The 15,935-nt window shown below is 44.5% G+C and overlaps 1 protein-coding gene across 1 annotated transcript; it reads left to right on the forward strand.

The window, feature by feature from the left end:
• The first annotated feature begins 3,260 nt into the window (after window positions 1–3,260).
• Window positions 3,261–7,868, forward strand: LOC105061451 (casparian strip membrane protein 2-like). Its single transcript, XM_073242780.1, has 3 exons — window positions 3,261–3,355; window positions 7,354–7,477; window positions 7,653–7,868. The coding sequence occupies exons 1-3, from the start codon at window positions 3,261–3,263 to the stop codon at window positions 7,866–7,868; spliced, it is 435 nt and encodes a 144-aa protein (XP_073098881.1).
• The last annotated feature ends 8,067 nt before the right edge of the window (window positions 7,869–15,935 follow it).

A 15,935-nucleotide genomic window follows, 5' to 3' on the forward strand; every position in this document is an offset into this window, starting at 1 on the left:
ATTAGAGAAACTAACTTACGCCCTGTTGATTGCAGCTCGGAGGCTCCGACCCTACTTCCAAGGGCACACCGTAACGTTACTCACCGACCAGCCGATCAAGGCTATTCTGCACCGGGCAGATGCCTTCGGGAGGATGGCGAAATGGGCGATCGAGCTCACCAAATTCGACATCAACTATCGACCCAGATCGACGGTAAAAGCTCAGATATTGGCAGATTTTATAGTAGAGTGCACAATCTCGGAGGAGGCCGAACCGGAACAGGATGAAATGGACGACCTTTAGCCCCGACCGAACTCCCCTGAAGAAGAAGCCGACCTCCCTGGTTGCTTTTGGGCCCTCTACGTGGATGGGTCTTCCAACATGTCGGGCACAGGCGCGGGCCTAATCTTGATCTGTCCAGAGGGGATCATCGTGGAGTACGCTCTGCACTTCGAGTTCCCCGCAACAAATAATGGAGCTGAATATGAAGCTCTGATCGCAGGGTTGAGGATTGCCAAAGAATTGAGAGTAGATCGGCTTCAAGTTCACAGCGACTCCCAATTGGTAGTGGGACAAGTCAACAGAAACTACGAAGCGCGGAAGGATAGCATGGCTAAGTATCTTGAAAAGGTAAAGGAGCTCGTCCCCACCTTTAGTAGCTTCCACATCAGTTAGATTCCAAGAATGGAAAATACCAGGGCCGATCTTCTCTCCAAGCTGGCTACGCTGGCTCCGGCTGAATTGCCCAAGGGTGTTCTCTTTGAAGTTCTGAAGTGCCCAAGTACGGAAGAATCACGGCCCGTGATGGAAATTGATCACGAGCCCAGTTAGATCGACCCACTGATGGCATATCTCAGGGACGGAGTTCTCCCTCACAATGCAAAAGAAGCTCGGAAGCTCAAAAATCAAGCCTCCCGATACATCCTTTATGAGGACAAGTTGTACAAGAGATCATACTCTTTGCCCCTTCTAAAATGCCTCCGGCCTTCGGAAGCTGAATACGCCTTGTGGGAAGTGCATGAAGGAACCTGCGGAAGCCATCTGGGGGCTAGATCTTTATCCCACAAGTTGCTCCGCCAAGGATATTACTGGCCGATAATGCATCATGACTCGATTGAATACGTCAGAAAGTGTGACCGATGTCAGAGATATGCCAACATCCAGAGACAACCTGCCACCGAGCTCACACCCTTGAGTGCCCCATGGCCTTTTGCACAATGGAGGATGGATATCCTTGGACCTTTTTCCGTGGCATCGGGGCAGAGGAAGTTCCTCCTGGTAGCGATTGACTATTTCACCAAGTAGGTCGAAGCCGAACCACTGGCGAAAATCACAGAAGCTAAAGTGCAAGATTTCGTCTGGAAGTCAATCGTTTGTAGGTTCGGCCTGCCAAGAACCCTAATCACTGATAATGGGCGGCAGTTCACGGGAGCAAGATTCGTCGAATTCTGTGAAGATCTAAACATCTCCCACAACTTCACATCAGTAGCCCATCCTCAGGCGAACGACGAAGCTGAACTGACCAACAGAACCCTGCTGCAGGAGATCAAGACAAGGCTCGAAAAGGCGAAGGAAACTTGGGCAGACGAACTCTATCATGTGCTGTGGGTGTACCGAACTACCCAAAGACTGTCCACGGGGGAGACCCCCTTCGCTCTAGCCTTCGAAACGGAGGCTGTTATCCCAATCGAGCTTAAACTCCCGTCGGCATGAGTCATAGTATTCAACGAACATCACAATTCGCAAGGTCTTAAAGCCAACCTCGACTTACTGGAAGAAAAATGGGAGGTAGCTCAAGTTCGGATGGCAGTCTACAGACAGAAAGTCCCCCGCTCTTACAATTTCTGGGTCAAGAATAAAGTCTTTAGAGCAGGAGATCTAGTGCTTCGACGAGCCACTGTCTCGCAACCTCAGGATCGAAGGAAGCTCGTCCCAAATTGGGAAGGCCCGTACGAAGTCAAAGAAGTAGTCCGGCCCGAAACTTATTACCTCAAGGAGCTCGAAGGAGCAGACCTCCCGCGACCATGGAGCTCGAAAAACTTACGAATGTATTATCGATAACTTTATTTTAAATAAAAGCTTCATATATGCACGTCTCCTCTCTTGGCACGAGCCTATATTAACAGGACAGTCAAAACAAACCGTGTCGGGAGCAGGAGGAGAACTTCGTCTCAACAAAATCGAAGGCCCGATTCTTCTTAGACCAGATGGGGGGAGAGGCCAAACAGCGCCCACATGCGCCCCCACAGCCATGTTAGGGACAGGAGGAGAACCTCGCCCTAACTTGAGCAAAGTCGAAGGCCCGGTTCTCCCTAGACCGGATGGGGGAGAGGCCAAACAGTGCCCATATGTGCCCCCACAGCCCTGTTAGGGACAGGAGGAGAACCTCATCCTAACTTGAGCAAAGTTGAAGGCTCGGTTCTCCTTAGACCGGATGGGGGGAGAGGCCAAACAGCGCCCATATGTGCCCCCGTAGCCTTGTTAGGGACAGGAGGAGAACTTCGTCCTAACTTGAGCAAAGTCAAAAGCCCGGTTCTCCTTAGACCGGATGGGGGGAGAGGCCAAACAGCGCCCATATGTGCCCCCACAGCCCTGTTAGGGACAGGAGGAGAACCTCGTCCTAACTTGAGCAAAGTCGAAGGCCCGGTTCTCCTTAGATCGGATGGGGGGAGAGGCCAAACAGTGCCCATATGTGCCCCCACAACCCTGTTAGGGACAGGAGGAGAACCTCGCCCTAACTTGAGCAAGGTCGAAGGTCCGGTCACACTTAAACCGGATGGGGGGAGAGGCCCCGCAATGCCCATATGTGCCCCCATATCTCCATTAGCGACAAGAGGAGGACCTCGTCCTAACCTGGGCTAAAATCGATTACGTCAGAAATAGGGGAAGAACCCCATCCTGACACTAATTAAGGTCTGGTTATTCAAGATCGGATGGAAAAAAGGGGACCTTTCCAGCGGCCCCTTCACGCTCCCGCAACCCCACCAAGAGCAGAGGGAAAGCCCCCACTCGAAAAAAAAAAGGAGAAAAGGGAGGGGAGTTAAAAAGGAAAGCGACGGACTGCGTCAGCGACGAATGAAAAACAAACAGCATCAAAGATGCAGGGAACCTCGTCCCAGCAAGGATCGGGGTTCTTATCAAAAACCCCAGCCTTCAAAAAAGCCCTCAACGCAAGCCCGAGATAAGATGACTTCCTCAGGGTGACGAGAAGCTCGGACCTCCGAGCTCGAACTCTAAAAAAGGGCATCAAAACTGAGCGGCCCCGGGCAAATCTGCGGCCATGGATGAAAGGATGGGTCAATACGACGGTAATCAGGTACCTCCGAATGGCATCGATTTCAAGCGAGGAAAAAGCCAAAAGAAGCTCGGCAAGCGGCAATTCAACACATGAGTAAAAGAGATAGCAGAAAATTCCCTTCTCATGTTATTTATTAAATATGCATCACAGAGCCATTAAGCCTTAAGAAGAAGGATGACTGAAAAAGTGAGCCAACGCGGCAACGACCAGCGATCTCTAGACGACGTCGAAAAAAAAAAAAGAAAGAGAAAAAGAAAAAGAAGGGAATACAACAATAACAATGGTAAATGAAAGAAGTTCGATAGGCAGCAATTCGACGCAAAGTGCAGAAGAAGTAACAAAATCTCCTTCTCATTCTTGATTAACAAAGGTGTACGTTACAAGGCCCTGGGGGCCGAGAAAAAAAACATTACTACAAGACTCAAAAGGAACACGTTGGAGACCACTTCAAGCTCCCAACTTCTTCTTTCGGTTCCGTTCATCTCGGCAGCATTTTTCAGTGCGTGTGATAAATCCTTCAGTTCTCACCCCCCGCCTCGTTCCGCTCCATCGTCGAAACCCCAGCCCTGGGGGAAAAGGGTGGGATAGAATTCAGGGGGCAGCGACGGCAACGACAGCGGCGACGATGACCTGCATCAAGAAGAATCGAAGGTACCCCGGAGGCTGCGATGGCGTCGGAGGCATGCACCACCACCGTGTGCTCCATGACAACCACCATCCTAGGTACTTCGGCAAGGTCGGCATGCGCTACTTCCATCGTCCCCACAACAAGTTCTACTGCCCCACCGTCGGCGCCGATCGCTTCTGGTCCCTCGGCCCCGACGACGTCAAGAATTTCGCCACAGCTTGTGACGACAACTCTGCCCCCTTGACCGGTGTTGCCCCGTTCAGCTACTCCAAAATTCTCGGACGGAACGTCCTCATCGGTTGTCCCCGTTATTAAACCCCTGTTGTTGAAGGAATTTTCCCTCGAGCCCCCTTTGAGGCGATGGGAACCCTCAGTGACATTTCGACAGTCGGAGAATTCGCAGGCCGCTGTTTTCCCCCTCATACTCTTCTTGGTCCATGGCATCCTCTCGAGATTGGCCTCCGAGGTAGAGGCCTTGGCGGGAGAACCCCTCGAAGGGGCTCGAAAGATTGAAGGCGGCGGGGAGCCGGTGGGGATGGCGAAGACTGGTGCGAAGAGTGCTTGGAGTCAAAAAGGGCGCCGATAGAGGTGGCTAAACTCTCAAGCAGAAGAAGGATGCCAACTCTCATGCGAAGTGAAGCCCCTGGAGGGAAGGAGGGGGCTTAAATAAGCGACGGGGCCTGGCACAGTTATGGTGGCAGATATCCCTAGGTCAACCAGTGCCCGCCACGTGTCCCACTCACCGCGGCATAGGGCTGACCGTTGGCGGGACCATTATGGTGTGGCACTTGGGACTACGCTCCCGTGGGAATTCTGAAAGGACCCTTCGGATCGCCCTGGTTGGAAAAAGGCTCTGGCACGCATGCATTAAATACCAAAATATCTGAGGGCGATCGTGCACCAGATTCAAGGGGACAACTTCGACTGTGAAATTTCTTTGTACTTCCTCTATTCGAACTCGAACATGGAAGTAGGGGGACTGGTGTTGGGTATAAAATACCCCCCAGCCGAAGTTCATGACGGGAATGACCCTCTGGGGATTCTACCGACTTCCGACCTTCGCGGCATCTCTCTGAACCTCTCTGGCGGCCGAGCCTCCGCAACACTCCCAAGTTTTGCCGACGGATAAACCCCCACCAGCGTCGATCAGATTCTTCACGACAGACGGGCTCCTACGGGAGCTGGACTTCGCCGACTTCGACTGCGTGAGGACTTCGTCCGAACTCCTACGGGAGCCGGACTTCGCCGACTTCGACTGCGTGAGGACTTCGTCCGGACTCTTACGGGAGTCGGACTTCGCCCCCGACGTCAATTGCAAGTGAACTTCGTCCGGACTCCTACGGGAGCCGGACTTCACCGACTTCGACTGCGTGAGGACTTCGTCCGGACTCCTACAGGAGCCGGACTTCGCCCTTGACGTCAATTGCAAGTGAACTTCGTCCGGACTCCTACGGGAGTCGGACTTCGTCCTCGGCTTCTACTGCAGGCAGACTTCGTCCGGACTCCCACAAGAGCCGGACTTCGTCCCTGACTTCGACTGCATGAGGACTTCGTCCGGACTCCTACGGGAGCCGGACTTCACCCCCGACGTCAATTGCAAGTGAACTTCGTCCGGACTCCTACGGGAGCCGGACTTCATCCCCGACTTCTACTGTAGGCAGACTTCGTCCGGACTCCCATGGGAGCCGGACTTCGCCCCCGACTTCGACTGCAGGTGAACTTCGTTCGGACTCCTACGGGAGCCGGACTTCATCCTGACTTCTACTGCAGGTGAATTTCGTCCAGACTCCCACGGGAGCTGGACTTCGTCCCCAACTCCGACTGCAAGTGGACTTCGTCCGGACTCCCACGGGAGCCGGACTTCGTCCCCAACTCCGACTGAAGGTGGATTTCGTCCGGACTCCTACGGGAGCCGGACTTCGCCCTCGACTCCAATTGCAGATGGCCCTCGCCTATAGTACTAACGCTCAAGGCACCCAACAGTGGATGGCCCGCCAGCAAAGTCCGAGCTCCTTCCAGATGGATAGGCACCTCTCTCCGCCAGGCGCTTCAATCGAGCTTCGACCAACAGGCCTGGACTCCCCCTGACAGGCCATAGTAACGGCCACGACTCTGCTCCTCCTCCTGTGACGGATTCTGCGCGGCTCCACTACTCCCCACAACAGGCCCCACGCGGCAGGCCGTAGTAATGGCTACGAATCTGCTCCACTCTCTACGGCGGATGCTGCGCGGCTCCACCACTCCCTGGCGAGTCGCGACAACGGACGTCGCTCCACTCTCCACAACTGATTCCACGTGGCGAGCCATGGTGATAGCCACGACTCCACCCCATTACTCTTCATGATAAATTCCTCCTGACCCCGTGCGGCCCACGACTAAGCGGTTACAAACAGTCGCTATCAGTCTATCGCACCCCCCGCCTATAAAAGGGGGACCCCAGATACGTTATTCTCTAAGCTCTAATTTTCTATTCAAAACTCTGCTAAAATTTTCGTTCGAGCACTCCATTCTTGTTGAGGCAGAGAACTGACTTGAGCATCGGAGGGTCTTGCCGGAGCAACCCCAACTTCGGTTTAGACTTCTTTTGCAGGTCCCGACGGCGACTGCGACTCCCTCGACTCCAGCTTCTCCGGCGCAGGCAGATTTTTGCACCAACAGTTGCATTCAACGTTCATCACGTATCGACAAGAGTAGCATGGGTTTATAGGTGCCAGTTGGATATATTAGTTGATACATATAGATGGATAAATTTGGTTTTTTTACAAATATCATTTTACAGTATTCATAATTTGACAGCTTACTAATTTTTTTTTATTTTAACTCTATCAATTTTTGTAGGAGCCATATACAGATGAGATATTGGCTATATTGCTGTAGATGTGTACAGTTAGACATGACATATGGACTGTTAGGATGCCACTTATTTATTTTGATGTGGTAGAGTGACATCTTTTCGATCATGTCCTGCAACAGTTTGGTCAGATTCAGGACATCCCAGAGTAGTTTGATACCAGCCAGGGACTTCATCGTGTTGATCGATGAGGGAGAGCTCGTATTGACTGACGTATCAGACATGCAGAGTACATCGATATTTGGGATGCACGTCGAGATCATATTGTTCATGGTGATCTCATTTTGAGAGGCCGTTCATATATCGAGGACTACATGGCTTGGTTTTTTAGCATTACAGTGCGAGTCATTGGACAGCTTCGGTATACAGTTGCCGGATACGAGGGCGAGAGTTCTGCTGTGCGTCTTTTGGTAAGACTACGAAAATTAGTTTATGTTGTTTGTGTTATATTTTTATTGGATGCTCGTCGTGCTTTATTAAAGACAAAAGGTTACATTGAGCCATGAACTTTAATTAGCCTTGTTAACAGATAGAGCTCAGCTGATAAATGACTACTATTAGACATAGCTCAGCTGGTTGACAAGGGTGTGTTTCAGGTTCTTTGTGATTGGGAATGCGATGGCAGCAGGCTACCTTGTCCTCTCCCTTCCCTTCTCCATCATCAGCATTTGTTGGCCACAAGCAGTCGGTCTATGGCTTTTGCTCCTTATCTTTGACACTGTAAGTGTCGAACCCTCGTTATATCTTAACAGCTCATTTTAGAAGGTAGTGAAGAATTTTGCTCACAGACATATCAGCATCTCTAGTAATGGATTCATCAAATGGTTAATCTCTACATAGATGAGATAAGGCTTGTTGATTGTGGTTATGTTGCTTTGTTTCCTAACAAATGCAGGTAATGGTAGGCCTGACTACGGCTGCTGCCTCCGCAGCTGCGGCGATCGTTTATTTGGCTCACACTGGGAGCAAGAAAGCAAATTGGGTTGCTATCTGCCTACGCTTTGATGGGTTTTGCCAACATATTAGTGGTGCAGTTGTGGTCTCATTTGTTGCAGTAGTCCTCTTCATGGTCTTGGTTGTGATGTCTGCTCTTGCTATGAGGAAGCATTAGAGATGTCTGCAGTCTACGTTGTGTGCATGTCTCATGGCTTCAAGCCTTCAAGTCTTTTAGTATTATTTGTGTGCTGTAAAACCGAATTGCAGCTCTCTATAGGGGAGGAACTTTCATGATTGAATGTTCTGACTATTGTATTTTGAAGGTTGGAAAGTGTATTTTGCTATTGCATCTTTAAAGTACAATTGAAAGCTATATCTATGTGCTTGTTTATGAACATATCCTTTAGATGCTCTCATGAAAGCATTCTTGTAGGGGGAAAAAAGCTAAGATCTCATGAATTATTTTGTGGCTGGACAAAATAGTCCACAGTGAATAAGTAGGCACTAGATTTAGCTCCTGCATTGAATGTTTAGTTCCTGCATCGTAAAGATTTTGTTCTCTTATTGGTTCATTGACTTGGCAACAATAACTCGAAGGTCGAGGTTGATCTAAGTTACTAGGCTCTATATACGAAGAGACTTGCTGTTCATTGACTAGAAAGAATGAATCCAACTTCAGTGCCAACTAGCTAACAACTAATTACCACACGCTTGAGAGCAGTCCACCTTAATTAGCTACTCCCTTGTTTCAGTCTGAAAGATGCCATATTCCACCTCAACTTCTCCCTTGTCTGAGCTAAAACTACTTCCCTTCATCCACACACATACCAATCCTTGCTCCTCAGCCTTGGTAGGATCAATCTTTATTTTAATCAGTGATGCTCCTGGCCAGAGATCGCAAGCTAAAGGTCATCATAATCGCCGTATATTCACGGAGAATTCTTCCTACAAGTATATAAGATATCTCTTTCAGCTATCATAAAACAAACAGTGAAATTAATTTAAATAACTAAAAATTGAAATTCAATTAGCAAATCTAATTAATAAATATATTTGAAAGTCTTTACACAAAATAAATCTCAATTGATAAATTTCAACTAATAATAATAAATCTAAATCTAAACAATATCGATATTGCTGAATTTCACTTCTAATCTTACTTTAAACAGTATCCACATATGAAACTAAGTATCTGAATCTGAAAAAAAGAAAAAAATAAGGGACTAAACAGCTCAGTAAGCAATGAATACCTTGATTAGATAATTTAGTGATAATATAGAATACAATAGTCAAATATAATTTACCATTAATCAGTGTAAAGTCTAATCAATTCATTCTCAAATATAAGTCCAGTAATCCCGATATCTTTCAAACATTCATATACATAATCATAATTTTTATTCAAAAATTGATGATATTCAATAATCCTATTCAAAATAAATCCCATTTAACTCATTAGCCTTTAATTATGATCACACTTATATCTTATGGTGGAGCCAGAATATCATATTTATATCCAGTAGTCGGGCCAAAATACCATATTTATATCTTGAGATGAGGCTAGAGTACCATATTTATATTCTTTGGTCAGGCTAAATACCATACTTATACCCTTTGGTTAGATCAAAAGAGAATTATAAGCTCAGTAATAGTTAGAGTGCTAATGTATTATCTATAATTGGCAGAATTTTAGAATACAGTCTGACTGAGAGTCCAAATTCAAATCATATCAAAATTTTTCTATAGAATAACATATATTTTATAATCAAATACACACACACACACAATATCTGACCAATAAACAATTATAACAATAGTCTGACAAATATTTTCTTTTCAAAATTTTTTATCAATTTCCATTCAAATATAATTTCTAAAATTTATAAATTATATAGAAATCAATTAATAATTTATTCGATGTTCTAAATAATATTGTATAAATGAAAGATCTACAGAAGATAGATTATTACTTACTTCCCATGTACGCTAATCAATCCAAATAATTCTGAAAATTTCTTTCCAAAATCTTTATTTAATAGATCATATCATAATAACCCACTTTAGATATCTTCTTATGAAAACAATTACACCCCTATACATAATTGAGCCTAATAGTTAGATAGGATATAGTTAATTGTAGAAAGATATGATTGACAATAGTCACATTCAATGAACCAAGTCAGTCCAATCATGTTAACTTTATACAGGTGGTCTAATAGAGTTCGAGTATGATCAAATCAATTATTTGACAGGAGTCAAGATGGAGGTCAGTATGCCATCTAACAATCAGAGGTCGATTCGATCAAATAATTTTATTTGATCAAAATTATTAAAGATGTAAGGATTCGATAGAAGCCAATAAGAATTAGATCTTGTGATGCTTAACAAAAGTTAAAATGGTACAGAGCTATCCAACCAATAAGGTGATTTGAAGTGTCTCAACTAGATCAACTTGGATTCAAAGGAACAAAACTCGGACCTTTCATTGGATTCATAAATCATGTAGAGACAGAATGCTAGAAGAGAGAGAAATTATAAGGTGGAATAGGACTAATTAGGTGACACTGCATAACATCCTGATCAATCCGACTAAGGTGATTCAATCAAATCATGATTGAACAGATGATTCAATAAAAATTATGGATAATCAAATTTAATGGTATTCAATCTGATCAAGAAGATGCCGTCATCATATTCGGTGACCATAGGTCAGGACCCATTTATCAAAGTCGATCAAAATTATTGAAAAAATTATTTTGCTGAGTCCAATAATCCTAGAGAGGAAAGTCATATAGAGAGAGAAAGTAAAATTTTTAGAGAGAGAAAATAGGAGAGAGTGGAAAGATAGAGGAGGAGAGAGAAATTTTCTTTTTTTTTTTGCCTCTTTTTTCCTTTTCTTTCTTTATCTTTTTCTTTCCTTTTTTTTTTCTATCTTCTTCTATCTCATTTCTTAGGCAAAAGAGGGACCTATATTTCTCCTTCCCGAAAGAAGGAGCTCTTGGCCGGCATGGCTGTAGCCATTGGAGGTTGAGGTTACGATGGTAGAGCTGGTGGATCCTGTACTAGTGGTTTGTGGTGGCGATCAGAGCCGGCAAAATAAGAAAAAAGGGGCAAAAATCGAAAAAAGAACAAGGGTCGAGGCATTTAAGAAAAATCTGATGATTATTGCTTGAATCAAGGGCTTTGAGGGTTAAGGAGGATGGCAAACCAATTGAACTCGAAGATTAGAAGATCCTTACCTCTTTCTTGGCGGTGCATTGGTCGTGCTGGTGGTGGCTTGCAACTGATGATGACAAGTGAAAACACTGACAATCCTTCCAACTTGGGGCTCCGATCTTTGATGAGAAGGTTAGGGGAGGCCTCTTCACTTTAAATAGAGTCGGAAAGGAGGAGTTAGACTCACTCCCTGATCCGATTTCGGACTCCAATCGAGAGTCGATCTAGGTAGAAGAGGATTTTGATGGGAGTAGTCCAAGTCCTTCGCCCAATGCATGCACAACATATGCTGGTCCCTTTTTCTTGTGCCCATACTTTAACAATCATGTAAGATCTTTTTTAGGGCGTCTCTGGTGGCTGGGCCGGGTCAAGTGGACCAAGCCCACTTTGATACCAAGTCTGTCTTGCCCGGATATTGTATATTAGTTGCTGAAATTGAAGAGAGGGCAAACAAGCAAATAGATATCTTCTTTCTCATAGACTCACCTACTATAGATGCCCATGATCGAAGAAGAATTGAGACTACAAAACATGTAAACTTGAGTTCTCCTTGAAGAAGACTCAAGTTTCTCTTGCACCATATCGCCCGCATCACCGTTGCCATCATACAATCCCAATCAAGTTATGCTAGCTCATCGACTTGTGAATTCTCCAAAATTTCCACCACAAATTTTGATCAATTTCAGAACCTTCACACCCTAGGCTTGTGTTTGACAGAAAGCCAAACATACTTAATGAACATATCAAAAAGATATGCTCCACCATTTTTAAAGATCGTTTAAACAAAGTCTTGCATGTTGGATAATTTTTTATGATCAAACACACTAGGCTTTCTACATAGAGAGCATTAGATGCATTTATGACTTTGTATTTTAAAAGTCTTCAGTACATATTTCATTTTCTTAGATGCATATTTGTCCATGCTACGGATTCACACATTCTAAGTTGTTGATACATTTTTTTTTATTTTGCCTGAAGTAATTGATTCAAACTAGTGACACATACACCCAGAGTAGCTAATACATATTTTTGTTTTGTTCGGTGCACGACTTCACATAGCAATACCCATATTTGTTGTTTGCATGGTATATTTTAATGTAAGTGATACATAAGTTTATATGTAGACATGGACTTATTATGTGTCGATGCACATTCCAAGATCCACTTTCGCACAGGCACCTCCTCTAATCCGAGCTTTCACAAAACGAAGAGAGCAATCGACACAGCTTCATCAAAGCCTTGCTTCGACTATGATGCATCAACTATGACGATCATTGATGCCTCACCAATTAGGTAGGAGTCCAAGGTGGATCGAGAGAGGATCACTATATATGAGAAGGATCTTGCTTCCATTCATTGACGGCGAAGGCCTTGGAGAAAACAACAGATAACCCAAAGTCTGTGGTGACAGTGAAGGCAACCATGCAATAGACCATAAGAAAGAAGCCATCAAACAATTCTACCAAAGAATCCAGGAAGAGTATGGCAGAAAATGGAAGATGCATCATTGAAGCCCAGTGAACATAAGTCTCCCATTGGGGACTTGGTGCAAAGATGCCCGAATAAAGATTATGATGGGTAATGTCAATGGGTAGAAACTGATCGAATAAAGCATATGAGAGCTTTGTGGATGCTCATTGCTTCGTGGACAAATTCAAAGATATATTTAGCAAGAACTTAAGGGAGCTGCTCCAAAAGTTGTTGGAAAGAACACCTTTCTTTAAGTTGTTCAATTTCCTAGACATCACGAAGGATAGGCCTACCATAGAAGAGATTTTTGGGTGGTGGCAAGATATCATGAATTTCTAACCTAGTGGCTATTCATGTTGGAATCTCCACGTGATGGAATGATGCACACATTTCTAGCCGGATTATGTACGTGCATGAGCATGCTACTGGTGTCAAGAACTAAAAAAGAGAGTTAAAAGATTGGTAGCATGGATCTTGATATCTTGACCTTCAAGGATTTTCATCATTAAAATACTATCACCCAAAAAAGAAGAAGGTAGGTTGTAGCCAGAGCTACGAGTCTACATTAATAGCTACATAATAGGGATAAACTAGGATAAAGCAAGGTAAATAAAATAGAGCAAAATAATTAAATATAAACACAAAGACAAAGTAAAGATTGATAGGTGTTTGATCGACCAAAAGTTCTCCTTAGCAATTTGGAATTTACAAATGGCTCCTCTTAATTGCTAGGATTGGTATCACTGCTTAAATATTGACACTTATTCATGTTGGTTTGTATGATGTGGGCCAATATTATCATACATTATAGTTATCTTTCTTCCGCTACTTTTATATTCTGAATAGTGCTACCACTCTTCTGTTCCAGATAATGGTAAGATAGATGTCACTACTTAGCTTTTGATACTTGTTTTTGTTGGTTTGAACCACATGAATCTCTATTATTATGCATGACAATCATTTTCCTTCCACAATTCTTATATTTTGGATAACACTATTGTTCCTCTGCATACCGAGTAGTGGTAATTGCTGGTTAGAATTGTCTAGGATTCCACTCCATAAAAGGCCTAATCTTAGGTTGATAACTATCATCCCTTCTCGATTTACATTTCAATTATTCAGTTTGCATCTTTAGCATATCACTCTGCACCTTTGGTATATTGATCTATATTTTTGGTATTTTAGCTTGCATCCCTATTAGCGTACCAGCTTGCATCCTTCATGTATCAGTCTGATACATTGGTCTATTAGCTTGCTTCTCTTACACTATTCGAGATTGGTATCCTAGTAACACTAGGCTTCCTAGCCATGTATTTGGCCTACCATTGGAGTATTTTGATATGCTAACTAAGTACAACATCAACCTACTAATCAACTACAGCTTAGCTTGCATACTAAGTGTAACTTTGGCCTACTAGCCGAGTATTTCAATTGAATTATTAGTCTATACCTTGGTACTTGATCGAACATTGACATTCTTCCAGTATCTTTTATTTTAGCCTATATAAGATGTCCTCTTTGCAGACCTACTACTAATCAGTTTATAGTGACTGGCATTTCAAGCCCATTATTTGATTGGTCCAAGGATCACATTCATAAGTCCGGATGTGACATAAACAATGCTCCCCACATCCTATTAGTCAATTGTCAGGAGGGTGATGGGATGTATCTATCTCCATATTTATCAATAGGGATGGTAATTTATGACCTAACCTATCAAGTCAACTTACAAACAACTTGTTTTAAGCAAATTTGGGTTTGACATAAATGAGTTTGGATCATAAATAGGTCAATCCTATCTAGTCTTATTTATTAAATGGATCAAATTTAGGTTTAGACATATGACATATATAATCTATTTTGATCTACTTAATAGTTGGGTCGATCCATGACCCAACTTATTTAACCTATTTAAAAATTATTTTTAACCCATTTAAATCTGCTTAAGCCATTTCATTCTTTATAGAGTACCAACCAAAAAAGAAAAATCTTTCCTAGAAAACAAAAGAAAATCCTAAGTGAGCAAAGCCAAGCGCGAAGGAGGTGTGAGGCCTACCTCTTTTGAAGCTTCTCTCTCTATATATATTTTGAGTTGAAAACAAAAGGAAAATAAGAAAAGAAAAAAAGAAGCAAGCTAACAAGAAAGAAAGAAACTAAAGTAAAAGCCCTAGATTTAAAGATCCCAAACCACATGAATTTTCAAATTTTGAGGCTGATGGAGTCGAGGTGCAAAAATCCGCTTGCACCAGAGAAGCTGGAGTCGAGGGAGTCGCGGTCGCCGCCGGGACCTGCAAAAGAAGTCTAAACCGGAGGTGGGGTTGCTCCGGCAAGACCCTCCGATGCTCAAGTCAGTTCTCTGCCTCAATAAGAATGGAGTGCTCGAACGAAAATTTTAGCAGAGTTTTTAGGTAAAAACGAGAGCTCATAGAATAACGTATCTGGGGTTTCCCTTTTATAGACGGAGGGGGCAACAAATTGATAGCGACGTCTGTAACTGTCTGGTAGTGGGCCGCCCAGAGTCAGGAGGAATTTATTGCGGAGGGTAGTGGAGTGGGATCGTGGCTATCGCCGTGGCTCACCACGTGGAATCAGTTACGGAGAATCGAGCGGCGTCCGCTGTCGTGACTCGTCAGGGAGTGGTGGACTCGCACAGAATCCGCCGCAGGGAGTGGAGCAGAGTCGTGGCCATTAATACGGCCTGTCAGGGAGTAATGGGGCTACGCAGGATTCACCACAAGGAGTGGAGCAGTGGTGTCCGTTACTGTGGCTTGTCAGGGGATCCAGACTTGTTGACCGAAGTTCGGTTGGAATCGGTAGCGAGGTCCGGCACCCGTAGGAGTTTGGACGAGGTCTTCCCGCAGCCGGGATAGGAGACGGAGTCTGACTCTCGTAAAAGCCCGGACGCAGTCTTCTTGCAGTTGGGGGTCGTAGGTGGAGTTCGGCTCCCGTAGGAGTCCGGGCGGAGTCTTCCTGCAATCGAAATCAAAAATGAAGTCCGGCTCCCGTAAGAGTCTGGACGAGGCTTACCAGCGACAGAAGTCGTGGACGGAGCCCCGGGCGGGGGTCTTCCTTGCTGCAGAAATCGTGAACGGAGCCCGGCTCCCGTAGGAGTTCGGGCGGAGTCTTCCTTGCTGCAGAAATCGTGGACGGAGTCCGGCTCCCGTAGGAGTCCGGGCGGAGTCTTCTTTGCTGCAGAAATCGTGGACGGAGCCCGGCTCCCGTAGAAGTCCGGGCGGAGTCTGATAGAATATGTAATGGTGGTGGAACATACAACAATAGTATGAGAAACTATATAAAACAATGGAGAATACAACTTTTTCTCACAAACCCTTCTCCTTTTTTTTCTATTCTGGATACCACTTCACCACACCGTCAATTCTACAACAACCACCTATTTATAGGTATAAGAAATGACCTTTTGACTCCCCTAATAAATTTATCATTTAGACTTCCCATGTGACTCTTGGATTTTCCATGTGACTCTTGGCTTTTCCATGTGACTTTTGGTTTTTCCATGTGACTCTTGGTTTTTCCCACTTCAATTAAGTTTACAAAA

Source organism: Elaeis guineensis, chromosome 8 (assembly GCF_000442705.2).
Source record: "Elaeis guineensis isolate ETL-2024a chromosome 8, EG11, whole genome shotgun sequence".
NCBI classification, from domain to species: Eukaryota; Viridiplantae; Streptophyta; class Magnoliopsida; order Arecales; family Arecaceae; genus Elaeis; species Elaeis guineensis.

Coding starts and splice junctions, on each gene's coding strand:
- LOC105061451 (XM_073242780.1), top strand. CDS start 3,261: ATGGATGAAAGGATGGGTCAATACGACGGTAATCAGGTACCTCCGAAT. Junction 3,356..7,353: donor CAAAAGAAGCTCGGCAAGCG/GCAATTCAACAC, acceptor GGTGTGTTTCAG/GTTCTTTGTGATTGGGAATG. Junction 7,478..7,652: donor TGCTCCTTATCTTTGACACT/GTAAGTGTCGAA, acceptor TAACAAATGCAG/GTAATGGTAGGCCTGACTAC.